Raw genomic sequence first — 16,276 nt, 5'->3', positions numbered from 1 at the left:
GGGTGCTTGTAAACAAGGAGAGGGTGTAAATGGAACTGTTTTATTTTTTTTGTAGAGAAGCTGGGGAAGGATCCAAGAAACATTCTTGGGTTATTTTGAGGATTAAAGGATTAAAAGGATTTTATTAGAACTGTACCAATTTTGGAAAACTTACCTAGCACGCAATGTTCAACTCTTTTTATTACATTCCCCAGCCTGGTAAAGTAAATGGAGAATTTCAACAGCAGGTTTACAAGCCTGAAGGAGGCGCTAGTGAAAAATAAGCAGTAGCAAGTGTGGTGGGGGTGGGTGGGTGTCTCTTTAATCAGTTGTGTGCTGTGGAATGGAGTGAGCCTTGGGAAAGTGGAGGGAAAGCAGCACCCTGCATTTTCTGCGTGGCCTCAGTGTGTCATCATGAACAAGGAGAAACAAACAATGTGTGCTGTACCTTCTAGTGGTAGAACAGGTCCATCGCTCTTCAGCTCCTGGTGAAAGTCTTGCTATAAACCCATGAAAACCACTTCTCTGATTTCTCTGGGGATGATCGCTCCACCAGCTGTACTGCACCCCAGCGTACCTCTGGCTGAATGAGAGCTCTGCTGGAGTTAGAGAGGTACCAGCAGAGCAGAGTTTGCTTAGATGAATCAGCAATAAGGAGGAGGGGGAGAGGTGTGCAGGTGTAAGTCTTCACTGATCAGAAAGATGAGATCGGCATCATGTGGCAAATACCATGATCCAGCTGTGACGAATCAGCTATACCCCTCCTCTACCAGCTGCTTTTCAATTAGTATCATCTTCAGCTTCTTTGTCACCAGGTTCCATGCTGTCAGTCAAAATGCTACTGAGCCACATGCTTCCAATTCAAAAGTGATTATATTGAAATAAAAATAAAACCATTACAAAGACCGTATTTTAACAGGATTCATTTTCTGTGCAATTCAAGCAAAGGCAGGTTTGTTTGATTATTTTTTTTTAATTTTTTTTTCACAAGATTGGTCTGGGTTATGCTTTGACATTGTTAGTTATACTTTGCATTTCACTGCAATTACATCAATTTTTAAACATATTTTATAGAGGTAATTTTACTCTTTGAGTAAAAAAGATAGGAACATAACATAAACCTAAGACCAGTGGGACCGAGGGAGAAGAAAAAATGAAAATTACAGTTTCCAGAGTTCCAGGAGCTAAATCCAAGCCAAAGTCCTTTCAGATCTTTGGCACTGAGAGCTGTCTTTTGGAGGCATCTCTAGAGTACAGTGTCACCAAATCTATTCTAGTTAACGTCGAGGTAGCCCTGAAGTCTGTTGGGGTTTTGGTACGTGCTCTGAAGAAGTGCTTTGGATTAGACTCTTCTTGGAAAGCCTTTCTGTGCTGATGGAAGTGCTCTGCAGTGCACAAGCGATCCCATAACTCCACATCTTAACAACAAAACCTTGTTTGGCATTGGCTTTCCTGCATTTTTTGTGCCCTGTGACCACAGCAGTGTGGCATGAGGGATCAAGCTTCACAGTTTTCCAGACCTTTCTTTGCATTTGCTGCATCCTGCTGTTGTTGCAGCTGGTCACTACAGTGTGAATTGCACGATGGAGCATCCCTGAAGAGCCGCTGACACCCTGTAGACCTATTCTGAGTGATTGATGGTCTGGGGTGCAAAATCACTGGTCTCTCTTTAACCCTAGACGCTGAAGGCAGGCAGCCTTGCCCTGAGTAATTCAACTCAGCTCTCACACTTTTTTCCCCAGAAATCTTTCTTGGCAGGATCTAAGTCCTGGTTGACCCCAGCCATCTTCTGAGCAGCTGTCAGCTATAGCGGTGGGAGACGAGACCATCAATGTAGAGCTTGGCAAAGGGCAAATCCTTCTCAGTGCCTGGAAGTACACGTGGCTTTGATGTTAAATCAGACAGGAGAAAAGCGACAAACGAACTAGAGGAAAAAGGACAGCACTTTGCAGGGTCTGGAAGAACAGCAGCAACAGGGTTTATCCAGAAACAGATAAAGCGATGTGAAAACATTAGATGTGTTAAGTGTACTAATTAGGTCTCCTAATACCAGTATTGCCCTCTGACAACAGTGGAATTGTTGTCTTGTAAATACCCTTTTCTCCTCATATCTCCCCCAATGTGTTCATCAACCTCGTAACTAGCTCATGAAAAAAAATTTATATGAGATAGAAGAAGATCAGTTTGTGCAAATAAAGTTATTTTTTATATTATGGCTTGAATATCTCTCATAATGGCAAGTATCTTCACTGGCAGTTCGTGGTTGCAATGTTCAGTGTGCATGTTATTAAAAACTTTTTGTTATTCTCACTGAGCTTTAATAGAAAACAGAGCATTTTTAGGATGTGGATAACTCCAAATTCACGAGCAGCCAGGAAAAAATTGGACAATGAAAAAACATCATGTTTCAGGAAAAGTGTAGGTGGCCCTTCATTCTTATTTCATTGCACTTTTTATTTATTTGATTTTTGTCTTGTTTCTCAGTGACAGTGTGTTTGAATTTTTAATTTATATTGGTCCAAAATTATTATTAAATTACTGATAAACTCTATCCTATTCAAACAAGCTGTGAAGAATACTTCTCACCTGACAGGCTCAATAACAACTGGTCCTCCAGCAAGAGCTGAACAAAATTCTTCCCTTTGTTGTGATAAATATCTACTCAGTATTTTCAAATGAAATTTGGGAATCTTATTTAGTTTGCTCAACATCTAATAATAGTATTTTCCCCAGTCTTAGTCCCCGAACCACTTTTGCTTTATTTAAGGCATGACTCAAGTCTAACAGCAGTTTGTCGGGTGTTATGGAAGGGATCCTTCCTGATTAGCTAAACGATTCATTTTGCTCCTTAGTGCCTAGACCTGACCCTTTTGTGCTCCGGACAAATTTCTTCTCAGATTTGTTCTGCCCACTGAATTTTATCTTTTCTTTTTTGTTAACTCTGGGATTATTTGTTCTATAGTTACTCTGGGTTTAATAATCCTTGTCACAGGGCTGGCCAAAAAAATCAGAGGCTGTATGCCTCTGGAAGAGGAGGAGATGGATTTCCTCCTCCAGAAACCTGAAGTCCTTTCACTTCTCCCCTTTTCCCAACCTGAATTTCCTGTAAGCTCAAGCTCTTGGCAGACAAGAGGGAGAGAGTACCTGATTCTTGTAATATTTCTACTTGTTTACCTGCTAGGAAATGAATTTTCTTTTCTCTCTCTCCTGTGGTTTGGGGTAGTAGGTATGAAAAATGTCTGTGGAACAGTATTTTAGGCTTCTAAATAATTTTACTTTTGTTTTTCTTCCACGTGCACTTTGCAGGAACTGACCTTACCTCCGTATTTAAAATTGTCTTTTCACTTTTCATATTCACTGACTTCCCCATGACCAAAATAATTAATCTGATAAATCTGTAATCTTTCACTGGGGTTCCTTTTTATTTTATTTTCTTTTAGGAAAACTGAGACAAACTAGAAAAGGCATTTGGGAAATTTTCCTCCTTCAGAAAAATAAGATTAACTCACTGCTTGAACACTTTCCGACTGTCTTGGCCCATCGTACCTCCAAAATAGCCTGGTATCGAACTTCCAGATGAGTACATTGACTTAATCTGTTGGCTTTGGCAATGGCTAGCAGTGTTGAGCAGACGCTCTTCTCGCTGATAATGGTTAGGCAGTTGTGGCTGAAATTACTTTGCTGTTAGAACAGTTTCCACAAACGTAGAAGGCTCTCAAAGGCTCATAACCAAGCCATGGGCAGTAACGGTAATCTGACTCTCAGTTTTGTGGCACTATGTAGAAATTCTGCAGAAATGTCAAATAATTTTGTCTCACTCTTGTTTTGTTTTTTTTTTTTTTTAATGTTAGCTTTCAATCTAGACTGTGAACCTTTTATCTTCCAGTTTCAGAATTGTCAATATTACCATTACTTTAAATTTTTTGGGTGTACTGTAAGCTTTTTGCGTACAAAACTAACAGGCAGGGAAATTGGCATCTTGGATAAAGGTAGATTTTTGTGGCAACATCCCAGCCACAGAGTTACAGGGCAGCTTGTAAAGCCCGGTGGGCATTATTGACTTGAGCGCAAAGAGCAGGAATACATCAGGGTCAGCAAAAACGAAACAGTTTTTACCACTAGAGTTTTACATTTGCCTGCTTTCTTACAGTAAATATTTTAAGGTGTAACTTTAAAGCAACTCACTTGGCCTTTGCAATATTTAAGTGGTTTGAGGAAGAAAAAACATATTTCAAGTATTCCCTTCTCCTGTCCCCCTTTATGGCTTCGTTACGGTACTGATTTTTGGGCTTCAGAAAGTGCAAAGATCCTTGCTCTCCTGGCACTCGCCGCTCTTCAATTTTAAGTGGTCTCAAACCAGTTGTATGTTAACCTTAATGAAAGTCTCATTGAAACGCGTTCTTTTGGTGTGACATAGACTAGCGCCCTTGCCCGGCTGCACGTGGGGTATCTCTTCCGGCAGCTGAGCAAAGAATAGGTGCAGAAAAATGCCTCGTTTCCTCCGCTTGCTTGAGAGGCGTATTTGAAGGCAGAGGCCGCATTTTAAGATTGTCGTGTCTAATGGTTCCTATTTACGTGCAATAAAACTAAGAATCTACTAGGGATTTAAATAAAAATATTTCCGTACACGGAGGCTGATTTTTGGAGGGTGAGGGGGAGGATTTTCTACCTGAAATCTGTAGGACTTTTCAGGGGGAGACACTTGCCAGTAGGTCAGCAGAGAACAGTTCGATACCTTCCCCCACCCCTCCAGGTTCTTGCTTTTCTATCAAGTTGGTTTAAATGGATTTTAATCCTCTGGATTTAACTGTGTCCTGTAATATTTTAGTGAATGCCAAGTGGAGATTTGTAAATGAGAAAGAAAATCTGCGTGTGAAAAACGTCTGGGGAGTGAGCAGAGAAATGAAATTAGAGCAGAAAAGAGAACGTGGTAGAGCCACTTGTCTAGAGAAAATTGGCAAATCAGCAATGAGTGATACCTCTAGCATTAATAGTGAAATAGTCTTAGTGTGCCTCCTTACTTTCCTAGAAGTAGCATAATAAATGCTGAAATGATAAAAGCCACAGTTAGGATTACCAAGCGCATGCAGTTTGCACTTTCAAGAAAATAAAAAGACACTAAATATTTACTTGCATTTAAATTGCACATCTTTTCTGTCTGTCATGATGGTGAACGGTACCTCGAGGACCTGCCAACAGTGGCAACCATCCTTTTAAATTCTGGTTTGGTCGAAGGCTTCGGTGGGGTTTTTTTTGTTGTGTTTTTTGACTGGGGGAGCGTGTGGTGTTTTGTTCAGAAGATTCATTATTTTGCTTCCTCTATTCAACAGTGAGAAGTGAGAAACATGTTTGGGATCTTGCTGTCTCAGTCTCCCACTGTCTTGTCTTGCGGACAGAGATGTATTGTACTGCTCTTGGTGCTTGCAATATACGTAACTCTGAACTCTAATTGCAGCTGGCATTGTGGTTTAATTTGGGGAAAAAAGTTTGTGTGTTTTATGTATGTATATTAGGAATTTTGAAGAAGGGCTTAAAGTTGGGCTGTTACTGTTACACCTGTGATTAAAAAAAAAAAAAATAAGCAAGCTAGGACACAGAAGTCATATCTGCAAAGTGTCAATGAGATCAAACGCTCAAATACAATAATTGTAATGACAAGGGTTTTTTTTTTTGTTATGGCCTAGGAAATGTTGATAGCTTGGACTAACCTGTTGCCATCAGTCAATAGTGAGATGGAAACGTGCGTTAGAACCAAGTGCTGGGCTGCAGAAATGTTTGGTCTCCGAAGCTGGTGGTACCAGCCCTGCTGGAGGCGCTGGCTTGGATGGATTGCCTGGGCTTGCTAATACGACTGTTGCTCTTTCCTTTGTTTTGCTGACTTCAGTTGCAGCAGAACTGAGATAACGATGAGCACTTTTGAAAAAATCTATCTTTTTTTATATAAAGCATGTGCAATGTTTTAGTAAAATCAAAGTAATTTGCAAATGTCTGTCTTTGACCTTAACTTGCAAACCTGCAGAGCACATGATACCTGGTGGCAATGAATACAAACATGCAACAGACCTGGTTGAAAACAATTTTAAATGCCTTAACAGGTTATTAAAATTTTCTTAGTGAACTGTTTATAAAGATAACAATAGTTTGGGATTTTTTGGGGCAGTGGTGGCGTCTGTGGTTTGGTTTTGTTTTGTTTTTTTTTTTCATTATTGATGGAAATAATTAAACTGACCATCAAAGGTTTTAAGTTGTAGCAATTTATGTGCTTGTGTAGTTTCTGGCCAACTGAACGGCAGATCACGGTGGGTCCCTGGGTGTCAGGTTGTTGCAGGGCATGCACGGCTCCTTCCCAGAGGGGCTGATGGAAGCGGAGTCTCCTGGGGAGTGCGGACACTCCAAGGGGATGTGCAGCACAGCGATATCCCGTTTGTTTCCGGGCTGGTCCACTCTCCGGATAGAAGCTATAGAAAACTATCTTTCTCCTGTGACTCACATCGTTGGTTGTATTTTGTGGGATATCAAATAGATTTTAGCTCAGTTGATTATTCTCAAATGTTTGGAGTTTTTACTGGAAGCACAATGCATTCTAGAAACTCCTGGTATTAATTCAGGACGTCAGATCAACTAAGCACCTTCAGAGGTGGCTCTACAGCTTCTGGGTGGGTGTCATTTGGTGAGGGCACTGCTCGAACATGACACAGCTTTATATGTCCGACATCAAAATGCAAGTGCTCTTTTCTAAGTGTTTATTGTGGGCAGAAATGACAGTACGGCAGCAAATATTGCTGGCCAGAAGCCATTTTCTTCATAAACACATATATGCATTTTAAATTATAGGGTATGTAGTTGAATATTTTACTGCTGCTGGTGCTGAAGAGAGTTTTGAAGTTACATTATTTTAATTTCACCCTGTAAAAGTGCTGATGGTAGAGTAGCATTAGGACAAGGGTTTTTTGGACAAGGGTTTTCCAGGCAGTGATGGGCAAGACAAGCACTGGAAACAGTTCGGTTATATTTACGTGAAAGGTGCTGGTCATGCACAGAGGTTCTACAGCAATACATTCACAGTGGGGTATGAGCAAAATAGAATCACAGAATGGTTCAGGTTAGAAGGGACCTTAAGGATCATCCAGTTCCACCCCCCTGCCATGGGCAGGGACACCTCCCACTAGACCAGGTCACTCAAAGCCCCATCCAGCCTGGCCTTGAACACCTCCAGGGATGGGGCATCCACAGCTTCTCTGGGCAATAGTGGTGTGCTCTGCTGCCCCAAAACCTGCGTAAGCCGTGGGTATGAGGAGGACACTGACCTGGGCACTGCGGGAAATTCTCGAGTTTCTTGCTATTTCAGTAGTGGTTCATTTATACGAACTTCTGGAAACTAAGTTCACGCTGAACAACTTTGTTTAATTTTTCATGATGAATAGTGCCATTGCTTCAGCGAAGGCCCGTTTCAAAATGAAAGCTGTTAAAAGGTCAAACGTAGTTTATAGCATCATTATTCACCTCATGTGCTTGTTCTTTGGGAAGCGCACTCAGACACCTGATTGTTGCAAAAATATTTTTGCAAAGCAAAAGCTCTTTTTCTGTGTGCTAGAAACGTTAGTTTTGAATTCAAGTGAAATACGTTATTTTACTAAGGCTGCAGAGCGATGCATGAAAAACAGATAAGATTAGTACTGTGTGTGCACTTTGATTTAATAAAGCCCATTTTCCTTTTGGAGGTACCTTTCTTGGCCTCCCGCCCTTCTTCCTCAAACAAAAATCTTTAGCTACACATAGCTTACCAGCTTAAGTACACTTTAAAAATGGTAATTTAAAAGCCCTGTATAGCCAAAATAGCTCTGTTCCGGAACGACTCACAGCATGGTCTTTAAAACAGAACACCCAGCTACTAAGCTGTTCTGTGTCACCTCAAAACATCTGCTGGAAAACAAGGCTATAATAGATACATTGTTCTCGGGTGCCCTTTTTTCTTTTTTGTTAAGTCTTGTTAAATAGCCTGTATTTCATTTCAGTAGAATAGGGCCCTTTTCTCTTGCAGTAGGAAAAGCTTTCCTCCAACAAGGGTATTTCTGTATGTGTGCGTGCCTGTACTTTCCTCTACTTCTTTTCTTTTAAGAGACTCCAATTAAGAGCTAATCTAACTCAAACGGTGGCTGTTTACCCCTCTCAGCCATTTCTTTCCTACCGTGCGTATGGCTCCCCGCTTCCTTCCCACTCCTTCAGTTGCACCGATGCTCTCGCATCGCTCTCTGAAACAGGAGGGTGCTCACGCGCGGGGCTGTGGTGCATTTTCCCTTTGATCTTTGTACCGTCACGTTAAAAGTCTGCCACCCTCTAGGTTCTGTTCTTCATTCGCGGCCCTCAAAGCAAGTACTGTGGATTTCTCCTGCAAACATTCCCTCTTCTGCGGTCCGTGGAGCAAAACCACTGTCCTATGGAGGAGATGCCCAGAACAATTGGGTGCTTACGCTCTGGCGTTGGCTTCCACCCACAACTCCCCTGCCCCCTCTCCTTAAAAGTAGCATGTCAAATAAGATGAACTACGCCTGTTCTACAAGGGAGCTTTGTAGTTGCTTTTAGGTCCACAGGTCTAGAAATTTAGAAGGCAGAAGTAGAAACTAAAGGTAGCTTTGAGATTCAGAGAGCTCGTAACCCAAGAGGACCCTTTGGAGGTAGTCAGCGGAGAAGGAATCTCCTGTGGCCTTTCTCTCTTATTCATCCTTTGATCGAGAGTGTTTGCCTCTGAAATGGCAAAGTTTAAAGACAATCTACAAAAGCGTCTGCTATGAACCAGCCCCTGAGAAACAACTGTATCTGTAGGCAAACTGGAAATAACATTTCCGCTGCCAGATGAACTTTCAGACAGCTAAATTCTGATCACAGTGGAAAAAGGAGAAAGGAACACCAAGTTATGAAAAACACTTTTATTAAAAGAAAAAAAAAATCTACTTCAAGTTAATTGCATTCCATTTTAAGTATGGCTCATAATACCCATCTACTAGTCAGGTTTAATGTAAATAGCAAGTAAAATAACTTGATGTTATTTGATTAGTAATAACTTTATTTTAATTCACATCATTCTGCCAACAATTTTTCCCATTTAAAAAGAACTGATCTATTGACTTCTTAAATTTAGACATGTTCAGACCTTTCAAGTATCAAATACAATAAAAGTCCTGGCTAAAGGAAGGCAACATATCCACCTAATTGTAACTATGATATGGAAAATGTTAACATTCCTAAAACCACGTTTTGTGTTTAATCATGAAAGCACTGATGTTTCTGATGAGTTTTGATGAACTTTGGGGCGAACAAAAGAACACGTAAAACAGTAGTAAGCTACTGCAGGTAGATATTCCTTGGCTATTGGTCTTTCATTATTTTTGAAGAATTTGATCCATGTAGAATTGCATATCCTTTTAGAAGTACCAGTCTCTCCAAAAGACTTGGGAACCTGAATGTGTGCATCACGAGGCAGCCCTTTGGCATAAAGTGATGTTTCCTTGTGCTTCCTGTCAAAATAGCTGTCGTGGTATTTGTAGCAAAAGATTATTTTAGTTTATAGTCAACTTCTGTCTGATACGTGGACCTGGTTAACTTTTTGTTTCCTTTCCAATAAAAGAACAGCAGGATCAACCTAATGTTCTTAATATCTGTCTTTTTTTCGGTGATTTATTGTCAAGCTACTAAATCTTTTGTATATCCTCCAAGTTTTAGACAGTGAAACTGTAGCTGTGGCACCAAACAATGTGCAAGATCTGAGAGCTGCCTGTAGTCATTTGAACTGCGTTTTCTTTGTGCTTACAGCTTCTGTTGACAACAGAGCTGCAAATACTCTGCGTAGGCAGCACTCATTTTTCCTGGTTTTTAGTACTATGTCTAAATATGTGCATTTATTCTCTAGTTCCTTGGTAGCTGATTATTCTAGTGAAGAATGCCAGCGTGTCCCCAGTCTCATCCCTGGCTCAGCGGGATGTAATTTTTGGATGCTGGAGTCTCCCTCCTGGCTCTGTTCGGTGATGGACGCTACCAACCGTGCGTGGTCACTAGAGGTTCATGGCTCATGCTCTGCTCCCGGCCATCCTCCTCTGGAGGAAAGAGATGACCCCTGTCCTTGGACTATCCCCTGGGATGGGGCCCACCATTGTTGCCGGGTCCCCTACTCATGGCTCCTGTGGAAAGAGTGTGGGAGCCTGAACGCAGAGTCTCTGTAGGCTTGGTCACCAATAGCATTACTTTCTGTCCTTGCCTTTCATTTTAGGCGAGAATCTCCTTCCTGGACTTGTGCTGGGGTCCTTTTATGATCCTTCCCCTTCCCACACTGCTGCCTGAGTGATCTCTACATCTTGATGCCTTGGGAGGAGCCCGATTTTTCCCTTTGTAAGACAGGCTGAAACACCTTTGGTTATCACTCCTCACCAGTGGTCACGCTGAACAATGAGCCATTTAATCTTTGACTGCTCCAGAGCTTTCCGTAAACCCAATAAGTTAGTCCCAAGCCCTGCCAGCTCCACGAACCCTTCCTCCCGCTTGTGTCATCCCAGCACCTTCTGATCCGGGCCTTCAGCTGGGAGAAGGAGGGTTGGCTCACCTGGATCTGCCTCCTTCATAGTCCCTCCTGGCCCTTACGGATGCCAGCCAAGTTCCCTACCCAGGCAGCAAAGCTTCCTGCGCTGTCTGGCTTTGGTCACAGCATTGGGCATTACTGAATGTTGCTCCTCAAGCTTTGGATGTGCTGGAGTTTGAGCAGCCGCAGTGTCCTTCCCGCAGAACTGAGACCCCGGAGACCCAGGCTGTGCCCAGGCTTGAGCTCTGGCGGTCGCGAGGTGGCAGGCACAGCCCAAACTGTTCTCCAGTGAGCAAGGGAAGCCGAGATGGTAATCAAGATGCATCTGCAAATTGCAATCAGTCCTGCCACCCCTCTCCAGTTTTACTTCCCTTGTGAGGAGGGGGGGAAAAAAAACCCCAAACCAACAAATCTGTTTGAGAATTTGGGCTTGGGGACAGTGGCTGCTCATCTACGGACTTCGTTAGGGTGCAGCTGCAGAAGTGGAAGTCTTACATTTAGGAGCACTATGCATGATCAGAAAAATTGGAATACTGTGTATGGAAGGGGTAAATTTTTTCGAATCATTAAAAACACTTGAACAAAATGGAATCCTTTTTAATGTAACAAGTTTAAGTAAAAGGGAGGAGGAGATTAGAGTAAGATTGCCTTTCAGTGAACACCCTTTGAGGTCTTTAACTCTTCTATTGTCATCGTGGAAAAAAAATCTCTATATATCTAAACAATGTGAGCATCAAAATGTGAAATATTAACTAAATGATAAAGGCGTTTGTCCTTGATTTCTTACTGTGAAAATTTCCAAAGAATGCAGTCTGGGTTTCGTCCTTTCCGGATCCAAGTCAGCCAGAGTTGCATTTATTTTCTTAGCACTGTTTTCATTCCCGAAATGATGTTTATTAGAAATAGGTAACAGAAAGCAAGGTCATCTTGTGCCAAAAGATTCTTCTAAATCTGAATGTGGTTTTGCTCCAGGAACTTTAGATGTACAAATATTTCTGTGGCTTTGGGAAGGGAACTAGCTGTTTCATTTGAGGTATCAATACAAGCATTTTGGGGCTAAATCCTTGTCTCTGCTGGGACACTGGAACAGGTTTCTAAGGCCTTTATGTAACGTAGGGCTCAGGCCAGTGCTGAGGAATGGACTTTAAAAACTGTCAGGCTTTGTAGAAAGCCTGGCTAGGACACTGGCGAGGTTTGGCTCTTGAAGCCCAGATCCTGACCAGATGGAGACTGCGCATTGGGAGGCCAGGCCAGGAGAACAGCAGAGTAAATTGCTAATGACACCTAAAGGAGGAAAAAGAATTTGGAAAACATCATGGATCTGGTGTTCGTGGTTCAACTGCCACAATTATCAAACTACATCAGTTTTCATCAGGTTTTCACTGACTGTTTGACTAAGCTGGATCCTATCCTGAAGTACAGGGACTGTGCTTTTGATCATTGGTATTCCAGGGAATTGAGGGGGAGAGGTAAGGAAAAAAAGACAGAAACTCAGCTCTAACTAATAAGAGAGAGATTTTATCATTTAAAAAAAAATAATGAACTTGCTCTACACAAGGGTGATCTCTTTTTGGTTCACCTGTTTTTGTGTTGGGCCCTGAGCCTGGAGAAATTCAACTTTTCCAGAGAGGGGTGAGTGTGGCTCAAGACGTGAGCAATCACTCTTCTCCCGAGAGCCCTGGGCTGATGATAACACTGCTTTTTCTTGCCCTGTGCAAGGCAGGGTTAAAGGACCAGATTCCTACCCTGGGGAGAAACGTGGTCTGGAAAACCATCAGAAAGCTGGTGACATGGCAGGTGAAGACTTGTCCCATTTCCCAATAAGAGCTGCAGAACGATCTCGCAGCATACAATCGGGGTCTACAAAGCCACTCTGTTTATCTCCTTTGAGATACTCGGGAAGGATTTCCAGTTGTTTGGTTTTTTTCCTCTTTTCTCCTTCAAACTACCACATATCCCTCATATGGTAAAGGTGACTTCAGACTGATGGGGACATAAAACCCACCGAAGGTGTCTTATGCAGTTACGTTCCCTGTGTCGTAGTACCTGCTTTCAAAGAACTCATCAGAGCACAGTCAGAGTGAGGGAAGGTTGGCCGAGGCTTTTTTTCACTGGGAAGAAAAAAACAACTATCCCGAGTCCTGCAGCTGGACAGACTATGCCAGGTAGGAGTAGGTATCTTTCCCTGAGAGTTACCCATTCAAAACACGTCTGAATGACCAGGGCCCACGGCTGGTTAATGGTGTATGGGAAATGGATTGATGTTCTAGTTCCACGGGTGACTTCACATCCCAGCTGGAGCTCAGTAGTGTAGTGCCCAACAGTCCCAGGAAAATGAAGTGAGAGAGATTCTCGTAGAGGACTGGAACGTACCGTTAAGGGAATCTGAAGAAAATATTGCAGCAGCAGCGTGTCACTTCATTCACGTACGAAAAGAGAGGGTTTATTTCAGCGCTAGCAATACAGCAATTAGCTTTGCTACTATACAAGCTCCACACAAAAAACCCATGTACTTGCCCGTGAAATGTCTTGTGCTATAACCCGTTATCTTTGGCTGATGTCTCTCCCTTGTATGGTCTTGTCACCTGATCTGATTAGTTGTTGTTGTGGACACATAACTGAAAACACCGAGGCATAAAAGAACGAGCAAACCAGGTGGGAAGACCCCAGTTGTACGGGACTTAAAAACGATAGAAAAATGTTGCCCTTATCCAGTCTGTTTCACATGGTGCATATTTGTGGTCTAGGAGCAGTGTACGAACATAGTTATTTGCATTTGAAACAGATAAAAACTCTATGTATGTGCTGACTTATGGTTTAAAAAGTCTTTTGAGAGGCATAAAACAGATTGAATGCCTGGATTCTATTTTTAAATCAATGTAATGCTATGCCTGCATTGCAGTAAACGCTTCAGAGCAGAGCTCCTCATGCCATTCATGTGTAAGGTGCCAAATTCAGCACCTTATACAAGGTGTTGCCATTACCTGCCTTGTTAGAGATGCAGTAAGAACCGAGAAAGGTTTTCCATTGCAGCTGACTGTCCAAATGGTCCTGGGTCATTTCAGGGAGTAAATTAAACCGCTCGGTGAAGTCCACCACAAAAAAAACCCAACAAAACTATTTGAGCTGACCTGTGTAATTTTACACCCCAAAAATGAAGTAGGGGTAATCCCATTATTTGTTGAAACTAGATCTTCAGTATACTTTCCAAACCTTTGAATGTCTGTATGTAGACTGAAGATACTATAAATTTATTTGGGGGAAGGAGGAAAAAGCTGGGGGGAATAGTTTTAGTTACAGGAAACAATATGGAGAATTATATTCATATCAGGTTATTACTACTAAATCCCAAACAAAACCTCCCAACAAATATGGAAAGAATCCACACCAATTCTTGTTAAGGGAAGCTACACACCCCTCTGGCACTTCACTTCCACCCAGGTTAATTTTCATCCACTTATTTTCATGAGGCGCACCTAACAGAAGTAAGAATCTGGAGCAGTAAATTATAGTTACATTTGCATGTCCATGCTGAGGTGCTAAAAAGCCATTTTCTTTAAAAAGCATTATGTATATGATAGACCCCTTGGATTGCCAGAACCAGAAATGCACATGCACGAGATGGGAAGACTGAAGTAGGACGCGGGACTGATAGTCCTGAGGCTTTTTGGGACATGCCTGGTTTCACAGGATAAAGATCACTCCTCCACTGCCAAACCAAGAAAGCCAACCTATGCAATTAAGAGAAGGAGCTGGGATAAATTCAATAAAACGCTTTAAAAATGTAAAATTTAGTCCTGCTTCGTTTGTCAGAAGGGGAAAGACTCTGGCAGATGAAGGGAAAGCTACAAAGTTTATAATCAGAATTTCAAATTCTTACAGCGATTGAACTACCTAATGGTTTATAATTCTAGATAAAAATTTATGATGCATCAGTAGATTAAACAGCGAGATTGTGAATGCTTTTGAAGGCAGGCAAGCATGTCTCTGTGACATGTAACCACATTAAGGAGCACAATATATTTGAATGTTTCTGAAAAAGACTGAGATTTCTACAGGGAAGAGGGTCACTAAACCATTTCCAAACAAAACAGAAGTGGGTCAAATCATCTAATTATTCACTGCAAGAAAATGAATAACTTTCTCTCTGAAGCCATAGAAAAATCATTGCTGCTGTGGCTGATTTTTCCATAAGCCTGGCACACTGACCAAGCTCGGCTTCCTATGAGCCAGAGCCATCTGTCAGCAGTGGGTGACATCTAACGACCCACCCAACCCAGGAGAGCCAGCAGGTCCCTCCACTGAGTGTCAATAAACAAGGGACAGGAGGCTGTTTCGGTTCAAGACCTTTTATTTCAGACCTGGAGAACTCAGTTGTGATAACTTTGGAGTTAGTTCCTACGTACCTACTTACAAACTTATTACTCCTAGGGCTGCTTCAGCCAATGCACTGGACTAACCACGAAGCAATTCCATTTTGGACTCTATCACTTAAGTAAAAAGTGAAGTGCTGCAGTCTCCAGTCGTGGAGCTTCATATGCAGAGTGGTGCTGGATCCGTAACTGGTAACGAGAGCAGCGTTCCTATCACCCAAAGTACTGATGTGTTTGGGGAAAAAGCTGCTATTTTACATTCCATTCAAATTGATGTAAACACCATCAATCCTAGCAAAATTTCCTCCTAACATAGGAAGGAAATCTTCATTTATATCCGATAGTGTTGTACTACTAAGGGCATTTAAATTAAGTGGTGGTCTGCAGAGGTTTCTTTCCCTCATTCTGCTTGTTTCCTTAATTATATCATGAGGTTCTTTGAACTACTGAACTGCCCCTACCTAATGCAATTGTTAAAAAGTGTATTTTAAATAAGTGCTTATAAACCATTAAGAGCTGCTCTGTGAGTATGACTTGGTTTCTTCCCAAATGTAACAGTCAAAGCAGTTACAATAAAAAGTGCAGAATAAAATTATTAAAGACTTCACCGTTTTACAGTTTGAAACTGTGACTGTGTAGGTAAGCAATTTTCTCTTAACCTTAAGAGAAAAGCTAAATTACTGTATCGGGGACTTGTACTGAAGGCAACTTCAAGCACATCTTTGGACCATCAAGCAAAGACCGCACAAATCTAAGTACAAGTATAATGACTTTGGTAAAATAAAAGGGTAAGAACTAGAAGTAGTAGTTCTCTTGCACGAAGGGTGTTTGTGGTCCCAACAGGCAGTTTTGTCCTTTCCAGTTGTCTTAAATAAAGATAGTCTGGCTTTCAAGAACAACACATCTCCTAAAGACAGACTTCACCTTTTCTTCAAGCTATTGCTTTGTTTAACAGAAACTATATATCTAAGAACTCGAAAATGCTTTTCAGCCAGCTCTGCCGCATGCCGTGGCTAATACTGCATTTAAAAGGCAATAATGTGAAACCGACCCCCACCAAAAATATAGCAGGTTTTAAGGTTTATTTCTGAAGTGTTGATATACACTGTATTACTTACAGATTTTTTTAAAAAGTTATTATATTAATGAAATGGGTTTAAGTTTTAATATCATGACAAAATTATAGATATGAAGATATCTGAATGTCGTAACAATTCTTCGTTGTCACGTTACTGTCCAGGTAATGGTGTTTCAGTCTTATTTCTGGCCGAGTTGGGACAGCTGAACAGGGAGAGACAGAAAACCATTAGGTTGCTCATCTCATTCTTTCAGTCAAACTACTATCCAGTTCACA

The 16,276-nt window shown here is 41.6% G+C and overlaps 1 protein-coding gene across 1 annotated transcript in view; it reads right to left on the bottom strand.

Moving 5' to 3' along the window:
• Nucleotides 1–14,885: 14,885 nt before the first annotated feature.
• Nucleotides 14,886–16,276, bottom strand: part of SCFD1 (sec1 family domain containing 1) — a 55,397-nt gene continuing 54,006 nt past the window's right edge. Inside the window, exon 25 of the mRNA XM_074585060.1 lies at nucleotides 14,886–16,203. Coding sequence (XP_074441161.1) covers nucleotides 16,180–16,203 — 24 coding nt within the window. The 3' untranslated portion in view covers nucleotides 14,886–16,179. The remainder of the gene's footprint in view (nucleotides 16,204–16,276) is intronic.

The sequence above is a fragment of the Larus michahellis genome, chromosome 4 (genome assembly GCF_964199755.1).
Source record: "Larus michahellis chromosome 4, bLarMic1.1, whole genome shotgun sequence".
Taxonomy (NCBI): Eukaryota; Metazoa; Chordata; class Aves; order Charadriiformes; family Laridae; genus Larus; species Larus michahellis.
The sequence above is the reverse complement of the archived record's forward strand: the minus strand, read 5'-3'. Positions and strand labels throughout refer to the sequence as shown.